Source organism: Mirounga leonina, unplaced genomic scaffold (assembly GCF_011800145.1).
Source record: "Mirounga leonina isolate KUSES-001 unplaced genomic scaffold, KU_Mleo_1.0 Mir_173, whole genome shotgun sequence".
Classification (NCBI taxonomy): Eukaryota; Metazoa; Chordata; class Mammalia; order Carnivora; family Phocidae; genus Mirounga; species Mirounga leonina.
The window spans coordinates 16,225,150-16,240,879 of record NW_023270447.1 but is presented as its reverse complement, the minus strand read 5'-3'; the positions used below and the strand labels follow the sequence as shown (position 1 = coordinate 16,240,879).

General features: G+C 43.6%; 1 protein-coding gene across 1 annotated transcript in view; it reads right to left on the bottom strand.

Moving 5' to 3' along the window:
* Positions 1–2,253: 2,253 nt before the first annotated feature.
* ABCA4 (ATP binding cassette subfamily A member 4) overlaps positions 2,254–15,730 on the bottom strand; it is a 134,988-nt gene continuing 121,511 nt past the window's right edge. Inside the window, exons 45-51 of the mRNA XM_035017997.1 lie at positions 14,557–14,698; positions 11,671–11,805; positions 10,776–10,879; positions 10,598–10,690; positions 8,544–8,793; positions 7,703–7,789; positions 2,254–2,374 (exon numbers count right to left, since the gene is read on the bottom strand). Coding sequence (XP_034873888.1) covers positions 2,369–2,374; positions 7,703–7,789; positions 8,544–8,793; positions 10,598–10,690; positions 10,776–10,879; positions 11,671–11,805; positions 14,557–14,698 — 817 coding nt within the window. The 3' untranslated portion in view covers positions 2,254–2,368. The remainder of the gene's footprint in view (positions 2,375–7,702; positions 7,790–8,543; positions 8,794–10,597; positions 10,691–10,775; positions 10,880–11,670; positions 11,806–14,556; positions 14,699–15,730) is intronic.

Sequence of the window (15,730 nt, the reverse complement as noted above, 5' to 3'; positions counted from 1 at the left end):
ACTGAATTACCACATTGAGGAAACCAAGTCCCACATAGCTTGGGCCCAGGGGTCTCTTTCTGGTGCCTGAAACAGCTGTCCCACCCATGTGACACTGTCATATGTCTAGGGAACACCTTTTTCCCTTCTCCATAAGCTTTGCAGCCCTGCTGGTACAGAACTCTGTCCTTATTGGTCCTGGGGCAAGTACCCAGGGTGTCACAGAGAATCTTTCTTTCAAGCCCAAACCTTGTCATCCGCCCCACTTTCCCCTTACTGTCTCTTTAGGAGAGTCATAATAGCAGATACAAATGAAGCTTTCTATGAGTTTTTTACTCAGAGTGAAAGAGATTCTGCTTTTGATTCCCACTATTTCGAAATCTTGAGCTCCCCAGAGAATTGGAACCTGAGAAGATCTGGCAACAAGTCATATTCCTGGAATATCTCCAGACTGGTCTTGTTTTCTGAATTGACTCTCCATTTTCTCTTCCTCTTCTTTGTAAATCTCCCTTATTCAACCAGACTGGGAGACCTTTCAATAGAGTAACATATTCTCAGGAGATTTGAGCCACACTTCCAACATGAATTCTCCTTAAACCCAAACGAAGTGTGGACATGCCTCCTCTTCCTTGATTTTTTTTCCCCTGCTTATGTTTTGTGATTGGTATTTTTTTAAAGCATAGCATCCCTGTTGCTCTACCTGCCCTTTTCTGTTGTCTTTAGCTTTTTGAGGTATCATTTTCCTGGACCTACTTCTTTTCCATATACTTTTCTTTTCTTTTTTTTTTTTAAAGATTTTATTTATTTGACAGAGAGAGACACAGCGAGAAAGGGAACACAAGCAGGGGGAGTGGGAGAGGGAGAAGCAGGCTTCCCGCTGAGCAGGGAGCCCAATGCGGGGCTCGATCCCAGGACCCTGGGACCATGACCTGAGCCGAAGGCAGACGCGTAACGACTGAGCCACCCAGGCGCCCCTCCATATACTTTTCTTTGCTGGGTTTTTATAGTGTTCAGTTTGACAAGTAATTGTTGAGTGTTTCTTGTGTGTCGGGAGCTGGGGAAAATGACAAAAAAGACACAGACATTGCCAATGGAGAGCTCAGGTGTAGTAGAGACAGCCAGCCAAAGTGAGCTTCCCTCCCCCAGGCAGGGTGGGATTTTCCCCATACCTGACTCTTCCCAGTCCTGGATGCCTTCCTAAAACCACCACAGCCCACCACAAATGAGTGCTTATGCCCCCCTCCCCCACACAGGTGCCCCCCAAATGGTTTGGTTTGAAACGATTATGTTCTGATTCTTCATGAGCTTTTCTTTCCTTTTTTTCTTTAAAGATTATTTATTTATTTATTTGACAGAGAGAGACCCAGTGAGAGAGGGAACACAAGCAGGGAAAGTGGGAGAGGGAGAAGCAGGCTTCCCACGGAGCAGGGAGCCCGATGCGGGGCTCGATCCCAGAACCCTGGGATCATGACCTGAGCCAAAGGCAGACGCTTAACGACTGGGCCACCCAGGCGCCCCCTTCATGAGCTTTTCTGCAAACAATTAGATGTCCTGTGAGTCACTACCCCCCTAACATCCCTGCAGAAGATGCACACGTCAGCACATGGAAATGGCATGGCACTATATGACATCTCTCAACAGTTACAGAGACATGTTGGATCTCCTGTCCAACCAAGCAGCCACTCTCACTTGTCCTTGCCTCTTTGTCTCCTGTCCTAATTATACCTGTGCATTCAGATAAGCTGGGCAAACAGACATGAAACCTAGATTCAGCTAATAGCTCCTGACCATGGATAATGTTTACGTGCGTTGCCAGCGGGGTGTTTTCTTCAAACCCTACAAAGCAGACTTGATATGGGACATCAAGACCAGTCCGCTCCCGTCCGCGCCAGCGCTGCGGAATCCTGCCATGGCTAGCACTTCGGTGGCAGTAATGCTCACCGAGGCTCACGCCGTGACGGGAAGCTACACGTGCACAAAGGGGTCTAAGTACCATGTGGGGCACACCAGGGAGATGAGTGAATTCAAATGGTCTGTGATAAGTACATTTGTACTTTGTTTTCTCCTTAAAAATAACACACACACACAAACACACACACACACCTCCCAGAAGATCCACTGAAAATGAGCGTGATATGGAGTAGTGCTCCTAGTAGGATGGGCTGGATAAGAAGGGTTTTGCATTTGTTTGGCTGGGTCAGTTTCATCATCAGGGGTTTGAGGTGAGGAAGTCAGCCGTGGTTTCTCTCTGAAAGAGCCCCCTTCGGAGCTCGCATGGGTTTGTTTCTGTTGCCGAGCAGGTCCGACCAGATGACCCTATGGCAAAAGCTCCTGCCTTCCCAGCTGCCCGGAGTTTCTTTCTGGCTGGAGCGAATGAGTAGTGTGGAGATCAGACCTGTGGAAGGAGATCAGATGGACTCTTGTCATCTTGGTTTTGTGAAGAGATGGCACATCAGCTTTTACATTTCAAAAGTTAAACAGCTGTCAATCAATTGCTGAAGGAAGCTCAGGGGAGGATCCTGTGATTCTGTCAGATCACCAAGGGTATGGGCTATGCTTGTTTCCTTGTCTGTGAAAAGGCTGGACCAGATGACCCCTCAGGTTCCTCTGGCTCTATGGTGTAGACATTATAAAAACTCAGGCCATCTGTGTGTATGTGCTTGCCTCTTCGAGGGAATCTACACCCTCTGTGTGGTTTCCAAAGGCTGTCATGGTAGGTTTTGGTTTGATTTTTAGCCTAAAAACGTTACCATGCTCTTCCTGTCTTAAAAGCCAAGAAGTCATGACTTAGGTCATTCATGAGGTACAGAATTCCCTTTGTATAGTTCCCACGAAGGTGGCTCCTGGGAAGCATGAAAATCTGACAGGGGGATGGAAAGGTGGGAGACATTGGAGCTAGGGTTTAGGACAGCAGGCTACAGAGCAAAGCTCAGGCATTATGTCCAGCTCCGGAAGAAGTGGACACCTTTCTAACTGGAGAGACATGGTCTCCAGTTAGAAGGTACAGGCTAAATTCCTATACCAGTTGTGGGGGGTGGGAGGAGTGTCAGTAAGGAGGGGGGTTAGACGGAGGCCTGCCCAAATCTAGACAACATGTGGTTTATCAATTATCTAGCTTAAAAATCACACATGCTCTTGAGATGATTAATCTAGTATTAAGGGCTAAGAACATGCTTTGAGGTGGGGCAAAGATCCCAGGCAAGGCTGCAGGTACTCAGAAACTAATTGATAAGGATATAAATTATGCATGGAAACTCTTTAACAATGAATAAGGATCAGACTCAACACCAAAAAAACAAAAAATCCAATTAAAAAATGGGCAGTGGGGGGTGCCTAGGTGGCTCAGTTGGTGGAGCATTAAACCCTTGGTCTCAGTTCAGGTCTTGATCTCAGTGTTGTGAATTTAAGCACTGCACTGGGCTCCACAATGGGCACAGAGCCTACTTAAAAATAATAATAATAATAATAAATTAAAATAAATTAGACATTTTTCCAAAGAAATGGCCAGCAGACACATGAAAAGATGCTCAACATCACTAATCATGAGGGAAATGCAAATCGAACCCACAATGAGATATCACCTCACACTAGTCAAAATGGCTACTATCAAAAAGACAAGAAACAATAAGCGTTGATGAGAATGTGGAGAAAACGGAACCCTCATGCGCTGTAGGTGGGAATATAACTTGGTGCCACGACTCTGGAAAACACTGTGGAAAACAGAATACCATTCGATCCAGTAATTCTATTTCTGGGTATTTACCCAAAGAAAACAAAAGCACTAATTCAAAGGGATACATGCATCCCTATGTTTATTACAGCATTATTTACAATAGCCAAGATATGGAAGGAACCCAAGTGTCCACTGATAGATGAATGGATAAAGATGTGGTATATTGTGGTGAGCACAGCATAAAGTATAGAGAAGCTGCATCATTATATTGTACACCTGAAACTAATGTAATATTGTGTGTCAACTATACTCAAATAAAAAAAAAACTAAAAAAAAAAAAGATGTGACACATATATACAATGCAATATTATTCAGCCATAAAAGAATGAAATTCTGCCATTCATGACAACATGGATGGACCTAGAGGGTATTATGCTAAATGAAATAAGTCAGACAGAAAGACAAATACCATGTGACTTCATTTATACACAGAATCTAAAAATCAAAACAAACAAACAAGCCAGAAACAGACTCATAAATTCAGAGAATAAACTGGTGGTTGACAGAGGGGGGGGTGGGAGGGTGAGTGAAATGGGTAAAGGAGATAAAGAGATACAAACTTCCAGCTGTAAAATAAGTAAGTCATAGGGAGGAAAAGTATAGCATAGGGAATATAGTCAGTAATATTGTAACAATATTGTATGGTGACTATGGTGAGCATTTGGTAATGTATATAATTGCCAAATCACTACATTTTCACAATTTATGTTGTATACTTGAAACTAATATAATATTGTATGTCAACTACACTTCAATAAAAAAATAAAACTGCAGACAAAAAAAAAAAAGACTAAGGGTCAGAAACTGATCTGAGTTGTTCCTGCTTCTGGAAAACACATGTGATGGTCACTAATTTATAAGCCCCTTTAGGACGTTACTAAGTTGACTGATCATCAATCACCTAGTTATCTATTGAAACCTTGACCCTCACTTGTTTCCATGAAACAGATTGTAACATTCCACAAACCTCATCCGGAAGGATATTTTCCAGTACTGAGTCCTTTAAGAATTCAAAGCATTCTTGATAACCAGATACACTGCTCTCTAGATAATGAAATGCCGGTGGTGGTCCTCACTCACAAGTGAGGCTGGGAAGCCACCAGCCTGCTGAACTTCCTAAAGATGTGCTGTCACGTGTGGAGCTTGGAGGCAAGTTGTGAATGTTTTCTAGGACTTATTGAGAGAAACAACCTTTTTCTTGTTTGTAAGAGACATTAAGGGAAATTGTTTCAAAGTGGTATAATATAAACAAGAATGTAATTACTACTTTTTCATGACATTTATTTATATACAACGTTTTACAAGAGAATTTTTGCAAACCTGTGTAAAGGTAGTATGTCATTAAGTCACAGGGTTTTAATCAAAAATTTATTATAAAAATATACCAATTTAATAAATGTGTTGCTGTAGGTTTTCTATTATAACATTTGTATACTAAAATGTGACAAAATAGAAAAATGGTCACATCCAATAAGGGGGAAAAGTTTGGAATTAAATGCTGCAGATCACAGATCATCAGCACCCCTTACCTGGTCCAGAGATGACCTGGTTTTAGCTCTCTGAGAGAGAATATACCAGGTTGGGGTGGGGAGAACATGGGTAGTTCTAGGAAACACTTTTGCTACCCAATGAGTTATCAAAGGGATTCATAACTACAAGTGGCTTTCAAAGAATAATTTTCTACAGGTGTAAACACCAAGTATAAGATTTATAAATGAGGAAGAGTGGCTAGAAAATCTAAGCAGAACTACAGTTCCCTAGATAGATGCCTATACTTAGGCATTTCTGGGTCCTCTAGGGCGATGGGGGTAAGGTTAACCTTTCAAAGCTGACAGGTCTCTACTAGAGAAGAGGAAGGGGAAAAATTCATCGCAAGCATGGCTTTGGAAAGGAGTGTTTCAATCAGTGGTAAGAGTTGTGGGTGTTCTGTTTTGTTTTGTTTTGTTTTTTTGCAACTAAGAAACTGGTGGGAGGTTCAGCTATAAAGGAACATATTTAAAATAGTAGAGTACCTTTAAAAGTTTTCAAATGTGATTATACTAAGGAGCAATTATACAAAACAAGTCTCAACTGCCATATATAGAGAAAGATAGCTTTTGCTAAGATAACTGGAAAAGATGCTTTTAGGTTCTGCATTATCAAAGCAGTGCAGCCAGTATGTGGTGTGTGATTCATGAGTAAACAGTATCCTGAATAAGGCTTCACTATTCTATTTACCACTTATGCTCACCCTTGAGGAGACAACAGAATTTTTATAAAATCTGAATTGATGTAGTAAGACAAATTAGCACTGGCCGGAAGTCTGCCTGCCTTTTTTTCAGAAGTAGATAGCTTCAGGACGCTTACTTTCTCTACATTTTGAAAAATTCTATTCACAATCATTTTATCTACTACTTTTGGCTAAAGTTCCAGTGTCTTTAAGCTTCAAAAACAGAATTTGAATTCCATTATTCCAAGCTGATTATTTTAATCTTTTCACACTTACTAGAAGAATATATGTATCTACCCTGAGTATAAATAAAGCATATATTATTATATATCACTGATGTAATCTAGAATCTAGGAGTAGAGTCCATCATTATAACTTTATTCTGGAACAAATCACCATATGGTATGTATAGCTATATGTGTTGAAATTGAAAACTTGTCCTTTGAATTCTTTGGTTAAGAAATTTCTAAATGTGAAATTGGGTGATTTAATAATATCAAATGCAGATGAGAGATCACTTAAAACTTCTTAGGGCGTAAGTTCAGAAGTAAGGTTATATAATTTTAAGAAGACAGCAAACAAGCCTCTAAGTGTTTAGTTCTTTGATTGGATAAAAAATATGATATAAGTCAAATACTTAATAGCTTTCAAACTTATTTAAAAAATAAAATGGGGTGAAACATTGAAACTGAGAAAAAAAAAAGAAACTGGTTGGAGGAATGAGAATTTTATAGGAAATGAGATTTTGCACATCTTTGCCTATTGGAGAAATGCTTTGATTTTATTCTCCAGGTAAGTTTGGACAGAATGGCTGAATTAATTTGTCCCATTAAAATCCCAGGCTTGGGGCACCTGGCTGGTTCAGTCAGTAGAGCATGCGACTCTCAATCTCAGGGTCATGAATTCAAGCCCCACATTGGGCATGGAGCCTACTTAAAAATTTTTTTAAAAAAATTTCCAGGATTAAGCCAAGGCACTTGGATACCAGTGCCTCTTCCAGTACTTTTTCTAGTGCTTTCTCTCTCTTTCTGGGGAACTGGGATGGGGTAGACATGCTCCTTACATGGAGTACCATGCCAGGGCAGGATCCTGGAAGCACCTATCCCAAGAGTTATCATAGGCCAGGATACACACTTTCTATTGCTTCTTCCTCCACCATTTTGAGATATTTTTTAAATTAATTAATTTTTTAAATAATCCCTACACCCAGTGTAGGGCTTAAACTTACAACCCAAAGATCAAGAGTAGCATGCTCTACCAACTGAGCCAGCCAGGCGCCCCTTGATATTTTTATACAGAAAAACAAGCCCTCTTCCTAAAACAGACAATAATCTTGCTCTAACCAAATCTGTCCACCATTGAAATGGAATGCCAGTTAACTTCTTTCCTTTGAAACTCAAACACATGACCAAAAACATAAATGTCAAGTTATCTCAACAACCCAAACATTTTAATACTCTCTCCTATTTTCCCTGCTTCATATTTCTAAAACCCAAGTCTTTTCACTATAAGCAAAAACATATGGGAAAGTTCTTTTCAAAAATGCTCTCCCACACCATCCAGATAGCTTCTTGATTATAAAAGGAACCTCCACAACCACTGACTGAACAGTCCCTCAGCACAGAACTGGTGGGGAGTGGTGGAGAGTGGTGGGGATGTGGTATGGGGGTCACTCTCGTGGGAGGCATATCTGGGCCTTGGGGCCCCTCAGGCTCAGCGGACCAGTCCCGGAGCTGAGGATCTGCCTCAAACAGCGGACTACGAAAGAGGGGCAGGAGTACCTTGGCTTGTTGGCTGGCTCCAGCAGCACGAGGGTGCAAGGGGAGGTCGTGAATTTCAGTCTGCTGTTTAGCAAAATTCACAAATACCTGGAGACAAGAGTAGGAGAGCAAGAGCAGGTAGATGTTTCCAGAAAAATGGTTTCCTCGACCCATCCACCCACCCACTTTTGGTCTCTCCCACAGCTAATGCACAGCCCCCCTAGAGCAGCTGCGTCCTGCAGGACGGGAGGGTGGCCCACCCACAAGCCCAGCCACCCATGCCCAGGGTGGCTGGGGGAAGTGGTTCATGGGGAATTCTTGTCTAATGGATATACAGTTTCAGTTTGGGAAGATGAAAAATTTCTGGCGATGGATGGTGGTGATCCATTTCACAATAATGTGACTGTACTTAATGCCACTGAATTGTACACTTAAGAATGGCTAATTATGTTATATAGACTTTGCCATAATAATTTTAAAAAGTGATCACATTAAAAACTCTGATTCATGGCATGCAGGCTTATCAAAAATCCCCGAATGGAACACTTTGAGTGGGTGCATTTGATTGCATGTAAATTAAGCATCAATTAACATTGATTTGAAAAGGAAAAAAAAAGCCACCACCACCAACCAGGAAGGATGAAATAAAGTCATAGTGCAGTGGGGAAGGATGACGTGGTCAAGGAAATTTGCCGATGACTAAAATATCGTTAGAAGACAATTTTGGGTCTACCCAGCTTTACCCTAATGGACAGAGGAACCAGAGCATTAAAAATCAGGCGTGTGGTGCCCCCGCTCACGTGCCTTCCGGCCCAGTCTGCACACAGCCCCCCTCCACACGTGTGCCTGTCGGGCAACCTACCTGGTCCAGCGTGGTCTGCGTGACGGAGTACTCCTCGATGAGCAGGCTGTCCTTGTGGGAGAGGAGCAGCCGGAAGATGCTGGCCAGGGAGGAGGAGGAGACCTGGAACTGCAGCATGTTGTAATGTCTCTCCCTCTGCACGCTGCCCGGGAAGTTCCCCTGGAAGAACTGCTCCACCAGATTCAGGTTGGGAAGCAAGTCTTCCTTCGGGGATTTGATTTTCATTGTGACGATGTAGCCATCTCCAAACCTAGGCGACACACAGGGTGGCACGGCATGGGCCTGTTAGTAGCCGGGCCTGAGGCAATTCCGAAATAAGGAAGAGATTCGCCAAAAATATTGAGGATGAAAGGCCCATACGATAGACCCTGTGTGCATGTTTAAAACTAGTAGGAAAAAATCCGTGACAGCTCCTGGAAAAAATAGTTTGATACTAGTTTGTAGAGGTCCAAACGTCTGTGTGGTGAAATGAGTCACCAGACCTGTGTCACAGCTTCCTGGGTCCAACTCCTGGAGGCATGGATGCTCCCCACTCCTTTCCCTCCCATTTACCTGCTGAAGTCAAAGGTGGTTTTAGCCCCTTGTGGAGATCACAACCCGCCCACGAAGGCCTCTGGAACTAGTGTTTACTCAGTAATGGAAAGGCTGGCTCCTCCTTAAAAGAGATCCCCAGGAGGGCACTAAGACTTGGGGAGGCAGCACTTCCCCATGGAAACTTCCAGAACAAATGGGAGCTACTAGGGTCGGGACCATCAGTGTTTCCCTCTTCCCCCCACCAGGTGACCCACAGGTGGATACAGAATGGTCCACCAGGGAGTATGTGCATGGCCAGCTGGCTCCCTTATATGCTTATGTCAGGATATACTGTGTCAGTTAGAATTTATTTCAAGGCTCCCTCCATGACCAACAAACAAGGGTTGCTCCCCTCTACAATAAAACACCTTTCCTTTCAGCTCTGGAAAACTGACTGCCCCTCCACATGGCAGACATTCCCCTCTCACCTGCTCTACCATGAGGATACTGATGAGAGGGAAAGCAGTAGAGAGTCCACACACGTCTCCTGCAGTTGGACCCAGGAAGCTATGACACGGCTCTGGTGACCTCATATGCTGAGCTGACGTCCCCCCTAGGTATTTGTCCAGCATCCAAGCTGTAGTTGCTCAAGAAATCACAGGTCAAATAACCCAAATGCTGCTGCTAATCTACTAGACCTTCCTCTCAGTCACTTATCTGCCCTGATGCATATGAAGGATGATGTGTCTTGGGCAACAGTCCCATGGGTACAACAAGACTAAGCATTTCAGCCTAGATAAGGTTATGTACTGTTCCTTCTACCAACTAGCACAGTGACTTTATATTCTGGGCTCGTAAAAAGTGTTTGTTAAATAAATGAGTAATAACTACAAATCTACCCTTCCTAGTTTATAAAGCATATCAGAATGCAAGGAAGCACGGCATTATTATAATAATCTTATTTTAACTGATCAATTTTGGCTTTGGCACACAAAATATTATTAATAATGCATTATTGACAGCAGTTTACAATTTATGGGGACTGGGTAATCCTACTGAAGATTACTTAGCATTGTTGGTTTGTCATATACTCCATGGTCACTTCTCAAACTCAAAAGCATAAACATGTCTGAAAAGAAAATTGATCCTCAGGCTATTTGATCTCCTAACCATCCCTGTGTTGGTCATAGACTCTTATTAGGTCATTGGTGCTGGATCTGTTGGGATAAGTGGGGGGATAATGAGACAGTGGTAGTGACCCTCCCTCATTCCCGCCAGGCTCTGCATATGCCCCAATCAGAACCCCATCTGGAGACTCAGGGAACCCTCAACCACAGGCAATTAGCCCAATATAGAGAAGTTTCTTTCAGCACAGCAGCTATCTCTGTCTGCCGCTGGGGAGCAAGGCCCAGGCCACATGCCTCTGCCCATGGGGTAAGGGCAACAGGACCCTCCCAAGTGTCAGTAGAGAGCACGGGGCCTAGTTGACCCCCCCCACCACCAAGGAAGGTAACAAAGTCAACCCCCCAGCCCATCCTTACTTATACTTGAGGTGCTGAATGGTGCCCAGACACTGTAAGGTGCCCTTTACCATGATGGCCAGTCGGGTACACAGAGCCTCACATTCTTCCATGCTGTGGGGTAGGAGAGAGGAAGTAAGGAGGGGGGAGGCCTCCTGTCTGCCCACCTCTTCCACCCCAGCCCCTGGGAATCTCTTGCCTGTGGGATGTGAGGACCACAGCTCTCCCTTCCCTGATGATGCTCACAATGGTGTTCCACAACATGCGGCGTGCCTGGGGGTCCATGCCTGTGGTGGGCTCATCCTGTGGGGAGGCAGAGAGGGCAGGGAACTGGGCTCGGAGCCAGCCTTTCCTGGTTACTGCACCCTCCTTGGCTGACTCCCTCTGAGCAGCTCTGCTCTCTGGCAGACAATATACAAAGTGCTCCCCCCTCCCCAAAGTGAGCAAGACTTGAGGAATCCAGGCTTCGGGTAGGGAAGGCAGGGGGTCAACCAGGACAGTAAAGAGACATTATGCATCTCCATTGACCCATTTCAGCCCATCAATGGGTTAAGGTTGATTAAGGCAATGGCAGAATTATCTTGAAAATTAAAAAAAACCAACAAACTTACACATAATTTGCAAGGAGGCAGACAGATAGCCCAGGTGACTTGTATGAGTCACCGCCCAGCCCTGTGACCCCTGCCCTCATAAACCCCCGACTGCATGGGCACAAGGGCCTTGGGTCTGGTGCAGCTCCAGGGAGAATCTCATGAGCCTCTGATCCAGGCCAGTGTTCTGCCCACTTTGCAGCCTGAGCAGACTTCTTCCACCAGTAATTTCTGACCAGAGGGGCCGAACTTCCCTTCTATGAGCCTGTGGGCCCATAAGAGACTTCCCAGGGGCTCAGAGTGAGAATATGTTGTGACTCCAGTTTCCCCCAAGAGTTGTGAACCAAACACTGGGTTGATTTGCTCAAAGCAAACAGTACAGGAAACAGTTGAGACGAAAACAGATGGCTGCATTTTCTAAAGCCGCTGGCCCAACCACAGAGGTGCAGCTCTTGGTTCAAGCCCTCGGGCCCCTCTGTCCCCACATGTCCCGGTAACCCTCACCAGCAGCACCAGAGGTGGGCAGCCCATCAGAGCAATGGCTGTAGAGAGTTTCCGCTTGTTGCCTCCACTGTAGGTGCCGACCAGGCAGTCTGCATAGAGAGACAGGCCCAGGCTCTGAATACTCCAGTTTGCCACCTAGGGAAGAGGAAGAAAACCCACTGTGAAAAGACAAACAAGCTAACCTCCACCAATTCGAAGTCTTAGGCTCCCAGATCTCACACCATCAGGATGACAGATACAGCTAGGCTGACACAAGGCCACCTACTGGCTCGGGGGTGGTTCATGGGCTTCAGGGCCCAGACATCCCCTTTCCATACCGTGCCTTACATTGCCGTGTGGCTTGGTGCAGCCCCTGGAGAAATGACCCTCAGCCTTACGAAGGGCAAGGCAGTGCTTCTCACCCAGGGTCCCAGACTACGGGTAAGAGGGGAAGAGTCCCAGGGTCTGATGGTGGGTGTCAGACCCGTTGCTTCCACCCTTCAACAGGGTCACACTTGAAGTCTGGTGCATCTAATGTATACGTATTGAGCCACTGCTATGAGTCAGGCACTGTACTAGGCACTGGAGAATAATGGTGAACATAGCCATTGCTGTCGTACTCACAGATGGAGGGGGGGAGGACACACAATCGAACTAAACAGAATAATGACAGATTGTAAAAGTGCTTTGAGGAAAATCAACGGAAATTATGACAAAGAATAGTGTGTGTGTGTGTGAATGTGCGCAGGAAGAAAACTAGAGAAGTGAGACAAGCCTACCATGTTTCTACCTTCTGTACTTATTGTACCTCTGCTTGGAAGGTTCTTCCCCTAGATATCCCCATGGCTCACTTTGTCAGCTCCTTTAGGTCTTCACTCAGGGGTCACTTCCTCTGTGATGTTGGCCCTGTGCCACCCTACCTAAAAATTCTTCCCTACTTTATTTTTCCCCTACCGACTTCTCACTTTCAAAAGTGTATTTTACTTACTTATCTATTTATTATCTGTCCTTCCCACTAGAATGTAAGCTTCACTTTTAACTTCTTATTTGGAATAGTTTCCAACTTACAGGAATGTTTAAAAATAAGAATAATACAAAAACATTCATCAACACTTTACTCTCTTTTTCTCTCCCCCTCTCTTACGTTGCGTGTGTGCATAAGCACATACATATGCACACACGTAGGATTTTTTCAGAGCCATTTAAGGTATGTATCGTGGCCCTTTACTCCTAAATACTTTAGTGTCTACTTCCTAAGAAGAGGAATACTCTTACATAACCACAGTACAGTTTTCAGTGTCGGTAAATTTAACATTATTCTGATACTTTCATCTGATCTACCTTTCATAGTCCAGTTTTGCCAACTGGCCCAATGATGTCCTTCATGGCATTATTTTCTATCCAGTACAGGATGCAGTCTGGTGTCCATTACTCAGTCACTGTTGTCTACTTAGCTCCTGTGATCAGGAACATTTCCATAGTCTTTCTTTGTCTTTTGTGACTTTGATACTTTTGAAGAGTACAGCCCTGGTATTTTTTTTTTAATAGAATGTTCATTTGGAGTTTGTCTGATGTTTTCTCATGATAAGATTCAGGTTACACGTTCTCAATCAGAATATTATGTATTTTTGTGTCCTTCTCAGGGTATCACCTTTAGGGGCAGGACATGTCCAGGTGCCCCTCATATAGGATGTTAATTCTGATCACCCAATTAAGGTGTTGTCTCATTTCTTCATTGTGAAATTATGATGCTTCCCCCTCATAACCAACAAGCAATCTGTGGTAGATACTTCTAAGCTATATAAATATCTTGCTTCTTATAAAAAAATTTCCCCTAGATTTAGCAACCATGGATGATTCTTGTGCAATCCAATCTTTACTATGATCACTACAAAATGATTTTCCAATTCTAGAATTCTTCCACCCTAATCAGTCGGCTCTCAGCATTTGAGTGTAGGCAAGAACCATCCCTTTTCTCTTATTTATCTATTTAACAGGATGGAGTTATGAATTCCTCTGTTGCTCCCCATGTTTTATAATTGATCAGGGTATTTATTATTTTGATGTTCAAACTGTACCCCGTTTGGCTGTGGGGAGCCCCTTCAAGATGGCTCCTGTGTAGCTCTGACATGCCCCCCTCCTTTTTTTAAGCACTTTACTTTCTGGCGTAAAAAGATGTTTCAGGCTCATTTTATACCTATACTGTCCCAGCCCTGGAATTTGTCATTGCAATAGTGTTATAATAGCATTGTATGGTGACAGATGGCAGCTACACTTCTGGTGGGCATAGCACAATGCATGGAGTTGTCAAATCACTATTATACACCTGAAACTAATGTAACACTGTATGTCAACTATACTTCAATAGAAAATAGTGGGGGAGAAAAGTAGAATTCTGCATGTGCTCTTTTGCCCTTTGCTTTTTTTACTTAACAATATCTTTAGGAAATAACTCCGTATCAGTTCACAGAGATTTTCTCTGTGTGTGTGTGTGTGTGTGCATAAGACTTTATTATGTGTATGTACCATAAACGATTCGACCAATCTCCTATGCCTGAATATTTAGGTAATTCCCAATGTTTTGTGACTCTAATGAATGAATAACCTGTGCATATAGATTTTGCCCTGTGGGAGGTGTATCTCTGGGGTAAATTCCCAGAAGTGGGATTGCTGAATCAAAGGGTAAATGCATACATTGTTTTGTTAGATAGGAAGCCAGGGATTTTCTTGTTTTGTTTACTGCAATCCCCCCAAATATAACCGTATTTGGCATATAGTAGACACTCAGAAAGCATTCGTTGAATGGACAGCATGTTCCAACTTTCCCATCTCTAAATAAATTAACTCTCATGAAACAGGCTTAGGGTTCACCAAACTCCTGAGTAGCTACAAGAAACCATTTTTTACCCTTTCAATTTCATCTGCCGGTACACCTCGAAGCCGGGCATAAAGGTAAAGATGTTCTCGCCCTGTGAGCAGGTCATCAATTGCATCAAACTGAGGACAGTAACCCATATTTTGATGGACATCAGATATATTGGTTAAAATACTGCAAGAAGAAAAAGCAATTAGCAAGTTTTCTTCAAAGGCGGGGAGTGACAACAGAGCTGGGGCTGGAGAGCTTCTGCCAATGGGATAAGCAAGATACCTCTTCTCTTCTGCTTTACTTCAGAAATGTGCACAACATTTATGAATCAAAGCAGGGGCCCTTTGGTTAGAAACTGATGAACTTCTGGAAATCTGAGATTTGAATCCAATAGATCGTTCCAAGTTTCTCTGTCTAGGATAAACTGAGTATCTGTTACACAAAGTCAGCTTTAGTTTTGGAGTGGATCACCTCATACGTGGGTTTAAAAACAAAGGGAAGATCAGACTTTAGAAAATGACCAGTGAGGGACACCTGGGTGGCTCATTCCATTAAGCATTCGACTTGAGATCAAGCCCTGCATTGGGTTCCTTGCTCAGTGGGGAGTCTGCTTGAGGTTCTCTCTTTCTCTCCCTTGCCCTCTGCCCCTCTCCCCATTCAGTACACACACACCCTCTCTCTAAAATAAATAAATCTTTAAAAGAAAAAAAAAAAAAAGAAAATGACCAGGGATTTCTGATCCCTTTCAGACATTTGGGACATAATCAGAGAAGATGCATGCTCCCTAAAGGAAGTGAACTTCTCCATCTGGGCTTACTGGCAGAGATACAGTAAATGAAAGGGAAACTAGTCAGATCCCTATCCAGAGCAAGAGACTGGCAGGGAACAGAGAGGAAGTGAATTGAGTTCTATCAACTCTCTTTGACTGATAATTCTCCCCCACTAGAAAATACATTGCCTTGATGAAAAAATAAACTGTCTAATCTGGTCTAATCTCTCCCTGCTCTCCCTGCTTCCCCTGTAGCCTAGGATCTATGAATAAAAGATGGATGCAACAGGATGGAGACAGAGAGGCGCCATGCAGCCCCCCACTATAATAAAAAGTACTTCAAGTGCAGCTGGGCCAATTAAAACCACCTAGGGAGGCAAGGAGAGTACTTTGCCAAGTTCATGGGAGCTGCCCTACCTCCAATCCTGCATCTTAAACCTACAGTT